The following is a 14,483-nucleotide window of genomic DNA, read 5'->3' as shown; positions in this document are numbered from 1 at the left end:
TGTATATAGAGATTTATAGAAATGGCTTTGAATTTTTCACATAGACCCTTTTCTTCCCATTTATCTGAGGAACCAATGAAGATAGCCAATGGGAATTGGTGTTCCAGTTTCGATAAAGGTGATTGCTTTGATTTTGGAAGAGGTGATTCTTCTTCTTCTTCTGTTGACATACTTGATGTTTTGCCATCTGATCCCTTTGGTATGGATATCAACAACACTTTCACCGCCATTACTGGTTGGCTTGAGGATTTGGATTTAATAACCAGTATGGGAGAAGGAGAGATGACATTTGGATTGGTGATGGAAACCATCAGCAGCTCTTTGCTGGATTGAGTTTCATTTGGAACAATGCTATGCAGTTTCAGAGTAGTAGTGGGTACAGTTATGGATCGGAGTCTTTGCACGGTTTTGGTGAGGCCTTTGATGGGTCTCTGTTCTCCGCATGTAAATTCCCCGAGACTAGTGTGGACAACAATGTGTTTGGAGGTGCATTTGATGGTGATGGGTCTTGTCATGGCGCCTTTATATCTGCGAGTAGTGTGGATGAGGTATTGAGCGTTGAGGGTTCGAGGAGTAGTGAAGTTGTAGGAAGCAGTGATCGATGCACTAATGGAGACGACGAGAATGCGAGCGTTCATCCAGCGTTTGGTTTTTGTCTTTATCACTTGGGAGTGAAGGATCTTCTTTCAGTCAGTATGGTTTGCAAGTCTCTGCGTACAACTGTGTGTGATGATTCGTTACTGTGGAAACATATCCACATTTGTCAACCGTTAAATGAGAAGATCACTGAAGAGTCTCTGCTGCATTTAACTGAGAGGGCTCAGGGTACTATGCAGTGTTTGAGGCTTGTAGATTGCTGTAGAATTACTGATGATTGTCTTAAGCGGGTGTTGGAGCGCAACCCGCAAGTAGTCAAGGTGAGCTTCTTTTCTTCATTTACTCCAAAAGTTTTTTTTGGCAGTAGAAGTGCTTGGTGGTTGATTTAATATGTGGAATCTTATTTTAACCCAGTGATGTTTTGTGGTTGGCAGCTTGGTGTGCCTGGATGCACAAGGATCACTATTGATGGTATTTTGAGCATCTTAAGGGATCTGAATTCTGTGGGAAAGCTTCAACTGAAGCATTTAGAAATCGGTGGCCTCTTTGGAGTTACCAAAGATCACTATGATGAATTGTTTGAATTGTTGAACATTGACAATAATGTCGAACAGAAGATTCAGAAGCCGCGTTTTTACCATAGAGGAGACTCATGTGTGTCCTGTGATGATGACCGGGCGCTAGATATTGAGATGTGCCCAAAGTGTCAGAATTCTAGGCTTGTGTATGATTGTCCAGCAGAAGATTGTAAAGGGAAAAGGGAAGGTTCTGAGGAATGTCGTGCTTGTTCTCTTTGCATACAGAGGTGTTATCATTGTGGTCGGTGCATCAATGACAGCGAATATGAAGAAACGTTTTGTCTAGAGTTTTTGTGTGCTGTTTGTTCGAAGCCGGCCCCTAAGGTAACTCTCTAGGTATATAATTCCATCTGAGCCTTTCTTATATCTATGATTGAATGGCTCAGTCTCCACGGGTAGGCTGTAGTTTATGGGAGGTGTATCTGCTCATGGGTGTCGATGCCATGTGTGTATTAGTATTATTTATTTGGTTATGACCAAAGAAAAAGACAAAAAACAAAAAAAAAAAGAGTCAAGAAAGAAAAGCAATTAGTTTGGTTGGGGGAAGACTACTGATGGTACTGTTGAAGCCTTCTGAGAAACAGAAGATGTGGTCTACTGTTGATGAGTGTGGCTTGTTTAGTTTGAGGAAGTTATGAATAATGAATTATGCAAAAGGAAAACGCAAGAAAGAGGCTGAGTAATATGTTTCAACAGCAGGCAATGGGACTTGTCAGCTGTTTTGGTGGTCTGAGTTTTGAAGACTACATAATAAGAAGAGTTTAGGCATTGATGGTACACGGTGCTGAAGCTATCAGAGCTGGATTTAGGTTAAGAAGCAGATGATCATTTGGGTTTGAAGATGAAAAACATTGGTTGTCTGCTTTCTTGACCGAGATCATAAACTCCATGTCAATCAAGTAAATTTACTTCTCTATGATCTCTTTATTCCCTTAATAATTTCTGTAGATGGTATATGCTTACTGAATCCAGGACTGGCTATTTCAGGTATTGCCACTATGGTGAAATCTTTGCTTAGTGGGGATGTTCTTCAACTATCTTTGAATTTTTTTTTTTTTTTAAGAATAAAAAACATGTTCCCTTTCATCTTTATTTGGCGATTGGATACATTGTTGTTGTTGTTGTCATAAAAGGTTTGCTTTGGATTTAGAGATGTATTTGACATCTCGAAAGGGGGTTGTAACTTTGGATTGGTCTTTGATCCATGTGTCTGTTATATTCAACTCAATAAACAAACCGTGAGATTCTACACCATCCCCTTGACTCTTAAGTGTTTCTGGTTGAGTAAGCGTTTATGGTTGAGAAACTAAGTGTTAATATCTTTGTGACATTTTTATTTTCTTCATCCTCGGAGAAAACATGTTTGTTTCAGATAACAATCCTTCACGGGATATAAACATGATATCGATGTTAGAGCAAACTTGAGGACATTTGTAGAGAACGAAACAAGAAAGTGGCATTGTATAGGAGTCCTACTATGCCATCATCTTCAAACAGAGAAAGAGGAGTGATAGGAGAAAATATGGTTTCAAATACAAAAGTTATTTCAATTTCGTACAAACTTAAGGAAAAAGTGACATGCAGCAGCTAAGTGTATTTCGTAAAATAAAGATAAGCCACACGATACTTGAAAACAACATAAAGGTCTGATAATATCACAGACAATGGAGAGTAGATGAAAATGATTGTGGATAGATTCACCTGAAAACCAAAAACAAAGTTGGAAACAATGTGTGACACAGATGGTATGAGACTGTCCGCAGTGACTTTCACACTAGACCAACGTGGAAAGCAAACCCAGCAATTGAAGCTGCTGCTCATTTTCCTTATTACTGGTCAAATATTGTAAACTGGACATCGGGAATGTGTTGAACTTTGTAGTACCCACCTGGTACCAGTTTCTTCATCCAATCCCTCTTTGTTCCTTTTATACCAAACTCCTTCAAGGAAGCTATGTACTTGATCCCATCTGGAAGCTCCGTTAACTTTTTTGCATTCAGATATAGTCAATGTACAAAGACTAGGCATCGAACCTTCTTCTACTATCCACTCTTCCAGGTAGTTTTCTTTACCTATTCTTAAAGCACATAATTGAGGAAACCCTCCTTTTGAGGACACCATTCTCCTCCCAAAGTGCACCCGGCTCTCAATTTTAGATTGAGAAAGCTAAGCTTAGTCATACAGAGCAAGTCCTTCACATTGCAGTGCTTGGTTGAGAATAACTGTAACATCTCCAGGTTCACTAGACCACTCAATTCCAACTTTGTTTTCTCATGCATTGAAGCAGGTAGGAGAAGGTCCCTCAACTCTAGCATCTCTTTCAAGAAATTTGGCACATGAACTGGTTTACTGAGAAGAACAAATAAGTTTAGATGGAGTAGAAGCTTCAAATTTCGTATAGAAGACGGTAGATGAGATACCCTAGCCTGGTATAAACTCAAGAATCTCAAGTGAATGAGCTCTCCAACACTGGAAGGTAACTTCCCTACTTCAAACTTTACTCTAGAAAGATCTAACACCCTGAGTAACTGTAAACTTCCCAAGTATGGAGATGAACATATTGAAATGTTTTCCTCGACTCCAAAGAGCAAAATAGATCTAACCTTTTTGAGTGTTTTTATGTCTCAGCATACCAAGGGCATTATCACCATGTGTGGCGAGTCTACGAGATCTACTAATAGAATGAGCACTGACGGTAAATGTAGTGACTTTGGCAACTTGTACAAAGTTCTCTTCTTTGGATTTAGATAAACATACTTCTCTCATCATGTCATGCATTTGGATATATTCTATTCTCATACTCAAATATTTGCTACCTTAGCCTGTCTTGCAGAGACAGATAACAAACTCCATCGATGATCTGTTGTATTCCAAAACTCTGCATTGGCATAACCACCTCAGAGATCCTCTTAGTTTATGCCTTCGATACCTGAAGCAAATTCACGGCGATCCACCAAGAAGCAAGCAAGTCTTCTCAGATGCTTCTTGATCCCTATAATGTCTTTTCCTCAAGATCCGTTGAGAAGAAAGGATTCGATTCTGTCCTCAGCATCGTAAACAATGTCTTTGACATCTTCCAAGAAGTTTCTAACTCTTTTACTTTCATGGTTCTTGGCCTCTGCATCTTCCAATAACGACTGTAACTTTCCCAGCTCAAGTCTTAGTTCAGAAACTTGCTCATCAAGTCCCTGCAATCGTTGAGACTCTCTACTCAGAAGCTCCCAAAGCTTCTGAACTCCAAACGACACAACTGCGTCAGCCATAACTACTCTTCTACTCCCCCCAAACGTATGACAAAATAGCAACACCAAAAAAATAAAGATTACTCAGACATAAATTCATCTTATATAATATGAGATGGTTTTTTCTAACTTTTACTAGCATTGCACTATTTGGAATTCTCTCTTGGTGACATATGTCCTCATTTATTTTCACTTAGTTTTTTCGACAAAAAATTATTTTAATTCATAAGTTTTACAAAATTGAATCAATGTCTAGAAAGCCATAATTTATAAAAGAAAGAGCTAGAATGCCAGCGTTTTATTTTAATTTATTTTATAATTTATTTTATATCAAAAAGTACAAAAAAGACCAAAAACAACTTACTTTATTCATTTAATCTAATGACTATAAACACGTCTTTTTCACCCAACTGAAACAAAATCAGATCTAGAACAAAGAAGAAGATGACGAAATCGAGAGATATGAACGTGAAATCAAACGAATGAGTGAAGAAAGGTGATGAGATCCTAGTCGCTGATGGATCTGTTTTGGCTTCAGATCCGGTGAAAGACGGCTTGTTAGATTTTGCGACGGATCTGTTAATAGAAGACGAGGAAGCGATGAAGAGGAGTAGTGAAGGTTGATGCCGGAGGAAGCAGTGTAGTGGAAGGTTGACAACGGAGGAGTAGTGGAAGGTTGACAGCGAAGAATCAACGATAACAACAGTGAATGAATCAAGAAGAAACGAATTAGTGAGTCTGGCGGCGCTAGGGTTTAGAATTGCAAAAGTTGCGTCTGCAAAATTTGTACTATTTTGTACCAGTTGTCCTATTATATCTTGGTTGTACCTGTTTTCCTATTTATATCTTGGTTGTACCAGTTGTCCTATTATATCTTGGTTGTACCAGTTGTCCTATTTATCACTCGCTTGTACCAAGTTGTCCTATTATATCTCAGTTGTACCATTGATCCTATTATATCAAAGTTGTACCATTTGTACTAATTGTCGTGTTATATATCATTTGTACCAGTTGTTCTATTACCATTTAGTTGTACTAGTTGAACTATTCATTAAAGGTATTTCCGGGAAATCGCATTTTTAATGGCATACAGATTAGAAAATGGCACGCCAGATTAATTTCTTTCACTTTATGGCATTCTATCCTCGCGCTCTACAAAATTAAGTTAACATTAATTCCAAAAAAACTAATTTTTATACATTTGCATGTATTTTTAAATCTAATTTCATATCTAAGCTTTTTTACCAAAAATATTGTTCATTTATTATCGCATAATTGATATAAAAAAATTATACACAATTTTTCTATATTGTATTTGATTTTTCTTTCATTATATAAAATTGTAAAAGTAACTGACTATTTTATCATAACATTTACTAATACATAATTGATACATCTACTTAACATTTTAAAAAATTGTAATTTTTTAGAAACATTAATTATTACACATTAAAAAATCATAGAATCTTTACTTTCATTAATTGAGTAGACAATTCAATTAGTCAGCTCCACTAAAATCCTTTTAATTTAAGAAATTAAGAACATATTAATTATGAAATAATATCATGCACTAAACTCTTAGCAACTTAATCTCATTTTTAATAAATAGTAAATTTTCTTTTCATTACAATACACACATCTCCATGTAAATGTAGAAATTTTTCGAGATAGTTAGTCGATTGAATGAATTAATTGTATAATTAAGCTTATATAAGACTAGATTAGACCCGCTTATTAACGCGGATATAAAAAAATATATGAAATTTTAATTTGTATTCAAAATATTACTTTTATTTCATTTGATTTTTTTTAAACGAGGTTTAGTTCACACACTCCATCTTGCAATACAATTTCTTTATATATTATAACATGATAATATAATTAGATTTTAATTCTATGCACTCAATCAATCTCAATGAGTAACATTTATAATTTTCATATCAAAAATAATGTGCATTGTATAAAATTTATACCTTACTTAATATTTTATAAAAACTAAAAATTAATAAACATAATTCTCAAAAAAAAAAACTGAAAACTAATTTTATCTCAAATTTGAAAAAGTAACAATATCTTAAATATATTTGTTTCATATTTTGTAATCTCATAAGTAATAGTTTTACTATTTGTCCAACATTATCATAAATTAATCAAAAATTCAAAGACGTTATATTGAGAAATTTTTTTGTTTATGTAAAGGTGAGTATCTACAATCATTTTTCTTTTAGGATTTAATAATTAACAGTATAAATTATTTAATTATGGTATTATAGTAATTAATTGTAGAATTTTCTTAATTCATTTTCTTATAGAATTAGCAATTTAAAATTAGAAATAGTATTATTTTTTATATACATATATGAACTATCTTTTTATATTTATTAAATTGTTTAAATTTTTAATTTATTATAATTTACAAATATGTTAAAATAAAGTTTTTGTATAACACATGACAAAATCTTTAATTGTTAAATTGACATGTGCTGCGATCACATGAATTACTAACTTTGAAAACCAATGTTTATATAATAACATAATATTTAATACTCTATCGACTCATTCACCGGTTGAAAAACTTAAGAAAATTACATTAATTTCTTATTTGATTATCTTATTTTTCTTACATTATTTTAATCACTAATTTTCACACACTAAATCTTTTCATACTTTAATCATTTTTCTGTATGACTGTATGATTATAATAAATAATATTTGCAATTAAATTGCAAATATTTTCCTTATTAATTTCACATATTTTCCCATTGAAATTAGTAATTTAATGGATAAATTTCCTATTAGAATTAGTGATATAATATATTACTTTTGGTTTTATATACTTTCAAAAATATTAATTGTAATCCTTTTATTTTAGAATTTTTTAAGTTTTCTATAATTATTAAATAAATTTTCTTTTCACACATGTCAATATATTATTGATATAGTTGACACATGTCGCAACTATATGAATTACTAACTTTGAAAACTAAGGTTTATTTGGTCAACTAAACATATAAATTTTATTTTAATTTTAATTTTAATCCATAAGTTTTACAAAATTACGTTAATATTAATTTTGAAAACTAATTTTTATACATTTGACTTGTATTTTTAAATCTAATTTCATATCTAAGTTCTTTTAACAAAAATATTATTCATTTCTTATTGCATAATTGATATAAAAAATTATACATAATTTTTCTATATTGTATTTGATTTGTCTTTCATTATATAAAGTTACAAAAGTATCTGACTATTTTATAATAAAATTTATATATTTAAAATATAATAAAAAATTAAAGTGCATTAAAAACTTTTTTTTCTATCAAGAGTCTTTCTCACATTTCATAATTTCTAATCATATAAACTAATAATTCTGTTTTTCAAGAAATAAATTAACAATAATTCTTTAGTTGTGGTAGACTTAGCCCTGCGAATAATCACCTATATAAAAATTGAATCAAGATTGGACAATATTGAATTGAGATTAGAGATTGTATTACCGAGAATCATGTTCAGAGTCCAGCATTAGGAAAGTTTTCCATTGGACGTAAATCACATCACTTTTTTCGTATGTTTGCATTTACCTTTGTTAGGTGTTCCAAATGGATGTGAAACTGGATAAATAATATAAAACATCAAACAACTTAAGACAAACATGTTGACTACGGTGGTTTCCTCCTCGTCGTTTGCTTTCAATTTTTAGAAAAGCGTTTTTAGATATTGTAAATATACCTTATATTCATTTTGTTAATCAAATCAAAAACTAACCTCTTGCTTCTCAACTCAAAAAGGGTCACTTTACCCTTAACATTAACTAACCACCAATTCTACACAATATGTCGGAAACTAAACTGAAATGAAAAGTTTTACACTAATCACCAATTCTACACTAATTTTCTTATCTTCAAACTTAAATGTAACATAAAATTATTGAACTGATATTTTAAAAACTTTAACTCCATATACCTTAATTACTCATATGATAATTATACCTGTAGTTATAAATTTAGAAAATATACATGAAAAGTTCAATAAATGTCAAAGTGAATTTATCATAACTAGCATTTTTTATTAAAGTAACGAAGGGTGTAGATCTTGTACACATGATTCACTATTTACTATGATTTTTCTTTTTTCTTTGTTAGTCAACCAAACAAAAGTGATTTAAGTATTTAATAAGACTCTTGGAAATAAGTGTTTTTACAATAACTTTTTGTTTAGCATTATTTAACCATAGTTAGAATAAAGTCTAGACTATTTAATCTTACTAGGTTAGATCCGCGGTACGCTGCAAAATACTTTTTATAACTATTTTTAGATATATTAAATTATTAAAATATATTTTTTTAAAAAATTGGATTAACTGTCAAAACTATGGTCTATACAATGATAAGATAGAAAATGCATTAATAAAATAAAAATAGAGAAATCTCAAATTTAAAATGACTTATAAATATTGACATTTACATCGGGTAGACTTAAATACTTAATTGTATACATAGCCTAACTAACTCTAATGTATGTTCTATTTTATTTTCTTTACCTTTTGTGGGAGATATATTATTAATATAGTTTGAATTTATGATATACTTTTTGTAGTTTATACAAATTTAATCACATAATTGTTATATAGTATTTTTTATGGTTAAAAATTTATTATCAAGCATAATTTATTACATTGGTTTAGTATTCTACAATCTCAAAAACAAATCTTCCAAATACTTAATTCAAGATAAAGCAAAACAAAAGCAACTATGCCATGAATGTGGGGGAAACGAGCTATTTCCCCCCAAGAACTATCATATCTCGCTGGATGGAGCCCGAACTTGAGCCACAATCTATATAGCTACATAAACTATGACCAATCTCTATGTCCCCCCAAATTAAAAGTTCTACACCTATATCCCCCTAGAAATGAATTGCTTCGGTTTATCCGGTGAACCGCAGACCAAACAATATAAACTCAAAATTAAACCAATTATGACCCGATCCCTACATAGTCACGACCCGATTCCTTACCCACAAATTCCCAATTTTCAAATATCACGAACCCTACAATCAACTTGACATTGTTCTTCTTCTGTCTTATTTTCTGGGTTCCCATTATCGAATTCGAGCTCCAGAATGAGCAATTTATCAACAAAGTCGACTGGAACTTCCAGTTCTCGTGCGAGAGGAAGAGTTTTCGGTGTGCCAAAGAGATGTTGGTGCGGGGAAGCTGTTGTGGCATTGATCTCGAAATCTGATCCGAATCCTTACCGGAGATACTACCGTTGTAGTTTTGCTGCAACAAATAAGGTAAAAGTTTTGTTTTTTTCTTCTTGTTTCATGATTTTGGTTGGTTCTAATTAATGGGAAATTGGTAGCTTTGGAACGATGAACACACGTTCAAGTGGGTCGATGAAGCTTTGCTGAATGAGGTATTTGCTGAATGAGGTAGAACACACGTTCAAGTAATTACCAACCTTGTGGAATGCCCTACACCAACTCTTTGGATTTGTCCTTATTACATCACTGTAAACGCGAGAATCATAAGCAAATATCCTCTCCAAATGCCGCAAATACTCTGTCTCATTGTAAGACCATGCCAAATCCCATAGTAGTGGCTTCAATCGAGTCTTATTTCCATGAACCTTTTTCAAGTTACCGTAGATGTGTTGAACACACATCCGATGCTCTATCTTTGGTAACTCCTCAGAAACAGCCTTGATCAATCCCTGTGATAAAAGCATAAGTCAAGTTAAATAAGAGAAGCCAAAATAAAAGCATAAGTCAAGTTAAATAAGAGAAGCCAAAATAAAAAAGCATAAGTCAAGTTAACTTGCCTTTTGCCTATCGGACATAAGGATGAATCCATCACCATCGTTTAACCCAAAGTCTTCTTTCATCAACTTAGCAAACCATAGCCAATTGTCATAGTTCTCAACCTTGACAACTCCCCATGCTATTGGATATATACCATTGTTTGCATCCCTGCCTAAAGCTACCAATAGCTGACCCTTAATCTTATTCTTCAAAAAGCAACCATCAATTCCTATGATCGGCCTACAAGTCGCCATCCATGTTCTTCTAATGTTGTCAAAACAAACATAGAACCTGTTGAACATGTCCTTCCCTTCATCGTCCGTAATACACTCGACCTCTACATGTGAATTCGGGTTTGATGCCATAATCTCAGCTGCATAATCTCTTAATCTATGGAACTGCTCATCATACTCCCTCTCAATCCACTTTCTAGCAGTCTTCCTAGCAGCTTGACACTGAGGCCTAGTGATACTAATCTTCCAATCTCTCATTACGATTTCCTCAATCTTCCTAGGCATGAAGTACTCGGGATCATCTCTAATCTTATCAACAAACAACCTAGCTATATGAGGCACTGTTAACATCTCACACTCTCCATTTGGGATACAGCTATGCTTATCAACAAATTTATTGATCTTCCATACCCTATCATTTGACAGAATCGACGCATAAACCTTCCACTCACATTTAGATCCATCCTCATCATTAACACCAACGCATTTATACCCTATTTTCGCTTTATCATACCTGTACTGCTTCAGATTTCTCCCGGTTTTGAGAACATAATCGAGAACCGCCTCCTTGAATGCAACTCCATTGAAAAACGCCTGCTTATAGAACAACTCCCCATTCCCACGCCTCATATTCGTACGAGCTCTTGCTGGTCCGTCTTCATCATCGTCTTCACTCTCTGGGTACACATCGTGGCGGATTGGAGGTTCGTCGCTAAAATCCTCAACTAGCTGTTCGATGTGAAATTCGTCTCGATCTTCACCTTCTTCGTCGTAATCACCGCCGGGATCTCTCTCAACTAACGACATCGTCTCTCAACTCGAAAGAACTCGAAATCGCAGTTTTTAGGGTTCTTCAAGTTTTGGGGATTTTTTCGATTTAGGGTTTTGTTGGGAGAAATTTGGGGATTTTTCGATTTAGGGTTTTCTCGAGATTGAGAGGATGATATATCTGGTTAAATCGACAAATTCGGGTAAAATCAGGTTTAATCTGGTCAATTTTGGTTTAGGCTATTCGTTAGACGGTTAAGCAAATAGTAAACCGTCACATAACCAGGTCTAGGTGTAAATAGATATAGAACTTTTTTTTCATGGGGATATAGGTGTAGAACTTTTAATTTGGGGGGACATAGAGATTGGTCATAGTTTACATAGCTATATAGATTGTGGCTCAAGTTCGGGCTCCATCCAGCGAGATATGATAGTTCTTGGGGGGAAATAGCTCGTTTCCCCATGAATGTGAGCTAGCATATTCAATTCGATATCAAACTGCAGTTTAGTTCATACTTTTAGTTTCATACCATTTTGGAAAATGTTCACAAGCCAGAACTTGTTTACATTATAAAGCTGCCGACTTTATTCATAATCTTCAATCACCTAACAATCAACTTTATTCGTAACGAGATTCAATCGGGAAAACTCAAAACTTCTCTTCTACCCAAAAACCACAAACACAAAGATAAATAAAATAAAAAAACTCATAAAAAGTCTTAGATTCGGAGATGGCAGCACATTTTATTTTCCACATGATCTACAGTCTCAGCTTTTGCTTAACTCGATGGAACTCGAATCGAAAAAAAATAGAAATAGGCAGCTGCTAGAAGGGGGAATTTTTTTCTTTAGATTTATTATGTCTTTTTCTTTTAATTATTTGAGAAGATATACGAACTTGAAAAAATATATGTTAATATTGCTTCTTTGTGGGTTGGGATGGACATGTATGTTTTATATGTTTTAATTAAAATAGCAGACTGGTAAACAAAAATATGTGAAAGACATAGTATGACGTGGAACCTAATTGAATTTCTATTGGCAGTACATGATGAGTTGTATTAATCCTTATATTTTGATTGGTTAACTGTTTTAACTGATATGTCAATACCAACTTCAAAGTTGAAGAAAAATATGTGAGAAACATAGTATGACGTGGAACATAATTGAATTTCTATTAGCAGTACATCATGAATTGTATTAATCCTTATATTTTGATTGGTTAACTGTTTTAATTTATGTGTCAACACCACCTTCAAAGTTGAGGCTGATGTGACACATTCTAGTTTTATTGTATTGATTTTCTGATCTACTTATTATAAGATCAGCTCATGGATACTCAAAGTCTTGAAATGAAACTTGGATATCTTCCAATGGAGCTAATGGGTGCATCAGTCTTTTGCCTAGTGAATACATCACTATGAAGCTAGACTTGTACCATTGTTTTTGTTATTGCTTTGGTTTTAGAGGTCTATTTGGCATTTCAAAAGGTTGGTATTTGGTAATGTAACTTTGGGTTGTTCTTGATTCATAGTGTTGATGTGTCTGTTGTATTCAATCCAATAAACAAATTAGTGAGATCATATGCAAATTATGCAAAACTAAGATAAGCTTTTGATTCGAGTTAAGGTTTGTTCACGCGCGTATTGAATCCACGCGTCTATAGTTGAAAATAAAATAAAATTAAAAGTATTAATCTTTTGACATCCTCTTGTCGTCTTCTTCTTCATCCTCGGAGAAAAAAAACATGTTTGTTTCCGATAACAATCCTTCACGGGACATAAACATGATGATCGATGTCACTACCTCAAACGGAGATCTACCCACACAGCAACAACACAACCACCACCACCAGATAATTCTCGGAGACAGCAGTGGAGGAGAAGATCACGAGATCAAAACACCAAAGAAACGAGCAGAGACATGGGTACAAGACGAGACTCTCAGCTTAATCTCGCTACGGGGAGAAATGGACAACCTTTTCAACACATCCAAATCTAACAAACATCTCTGGGAACAGATTTCGAGCAAGATGAGGGAGCAAGGGTTTGATCGGTCGCCAACTATGTGTACGGACAAGTGGAGGAACATTTTGAAAGAGTTTAAGAAAGCTAAGCATCAAGATGATAAAGCAACAACAAGTGGAGGATCAGCGAAGATGTGCTATTACAAAGAGATTGAGGATATTTTCAGAGAAAGAAACAAGAAAGTGGCATTGTATAAGAGTCCTGCTACTCCTCCACCATCTTCTTCTGCTAAAGTTGATTCCTTTATGCAATTTACAGATAAAGGTAGAATCTTTTTGCTTGATTTTGTGGTTTTGTTGGAGGTTTGAATAAAAATTTGTTAGTGGGTTTTGGTTTAGATTTGGATTGAGAAGAAAAAAGACTGGTCTTTAGGTTTTAGTTCTGTTCCACTTTTAGTGCTAAACCTAGTTAGTTAAGAGGATGTTGACCATTAATGGATAAACATAAAGTTGTAGATTTGGTTGTAAATGATATTGACTTTTTATACTAAATTTGGGTTTTTTTTTTCCTGAATTGATGTTTATCTTTATCTTCTTGTAGGTTTTGAAGATACTGGTATTTCATTTACATCTGTTGAAGGTACTGATTTCAGATTTCTCGAGTCTTTTGTATTTATAAGATGGTGTTGAAATCATTTTTGATTAGATGAAGTATTTTGAGAGAAATGGTTGTATCAGTCCTAGCTATTGGTAAACCAATTGCACAACAACTTATGGTTGATAATGTGAAGCCGATTTTGTATTGTGGAAGTTGTTTGGTCTTTGATACGAGTTGTTATCTGTGTGCAGCTAATGGCAGGCCAACGCTAAATCTTGAAACGCAGCTTGATCATGATGGTCTTCCTCTGGCCATTGCTTCTGCTGATCCCGTCACATCAAATGGAGTTCCTCCTTGGAATTGGAGAGATGCCTCTGGAAACGGTAAGTAACCAGACAAAGGTAACTTAAAGCATCTCTAATTTGCAAGAGTTTGTTTTCGTCATCAAGCTTTATGTTTGAAGCAGGTGGTGATGGTCATCCATTTGTTGGGAGGATCATAACAGTGAAATTTGGAGAGTATACAAGAAGAGTTGGGATTGATGGTACTGCTGAAGCAATCAAGGAAGCTATCAGATCTGCGTTTAGATTAAGAACAAGACGAGCTTTCTGGCTAGAAGATGAAGAACAGGTTGTTCGCTCTCTTGACCGAGACATGCCTTTAGGGAACTATACACTCCATGTCGATGAAGGTAAT

At 34.0% G+C, this 14,483-nt stretch overlaps 2 protein-coding genes across 3 annotated transcripts in view; both read left to right on the top strand.

The window, feature by feature from the left end:
- Positions 7-2,429, top strand: LOC104790222 (F-box protein SKIP14-like). The gene is given in 4 exon segments (XM_010515927.1): positions 7-250; positions 253-917; positions 1,032-2,074; positions 2,163-2,429. Coding segments are annotated over 3 exon segments (1,374 nt in total). The 5' UTR covers positions 7-21; the 3' UTR covers positions 1,512-2,074; positions 2,163-2,429.
- LOC104790220 (trihelix transcription factor GT-4-like) overlaps positions 12,944-14,483 on the top strand; it is a 3,084-nt gene continuing 1,544 nt past the window's right edge. The window contains exons 1-4 of one of the 2 annotated variants that reach the window (XM_010515925.2): positions 12,944-13,514; positions 13,791-13,829; positions 14,039-14,170; positions 14,254-14,331. In XM_010515925.2, the coding sequence (XP_010514227.1) occupies positions 12,971-13,514; positions 13,791-13,829; positions 14,039-14,170; positions 14,254-14,331 (793 nt within the window). In that variant the 5' untranslated portion in view covers positions 12,944-12,970. Of the gene's footprint in view, positions 13,515-13,790; positions 13,830-14,038; positions 14,171-14,253; positions 14,479-14,483 lie in introns of both variants that reach the window. The other variant, XM_010515926.2, reaches the window with a different exon arrangement.

This window comes from Camelina sativa, chromosome 6 (assembly GCF_000633955.1).
Source record: "Camelina sativa cultivar DH55 chromosome 6, Cs, whole genome shotgun sequence".
NCBI classification, from domain to species: domain Eukaryota; kingdom Viridiplantae; phylum Streptophyta; class Magnoliopsida; order Brassicales; family Brassicaceae; genus Camelina; species Camelina sativa.
Note: the sequence above shows the minus strand (reverse complement) of the source record. Positions and strands in the feature narration are given on the sequence as shown.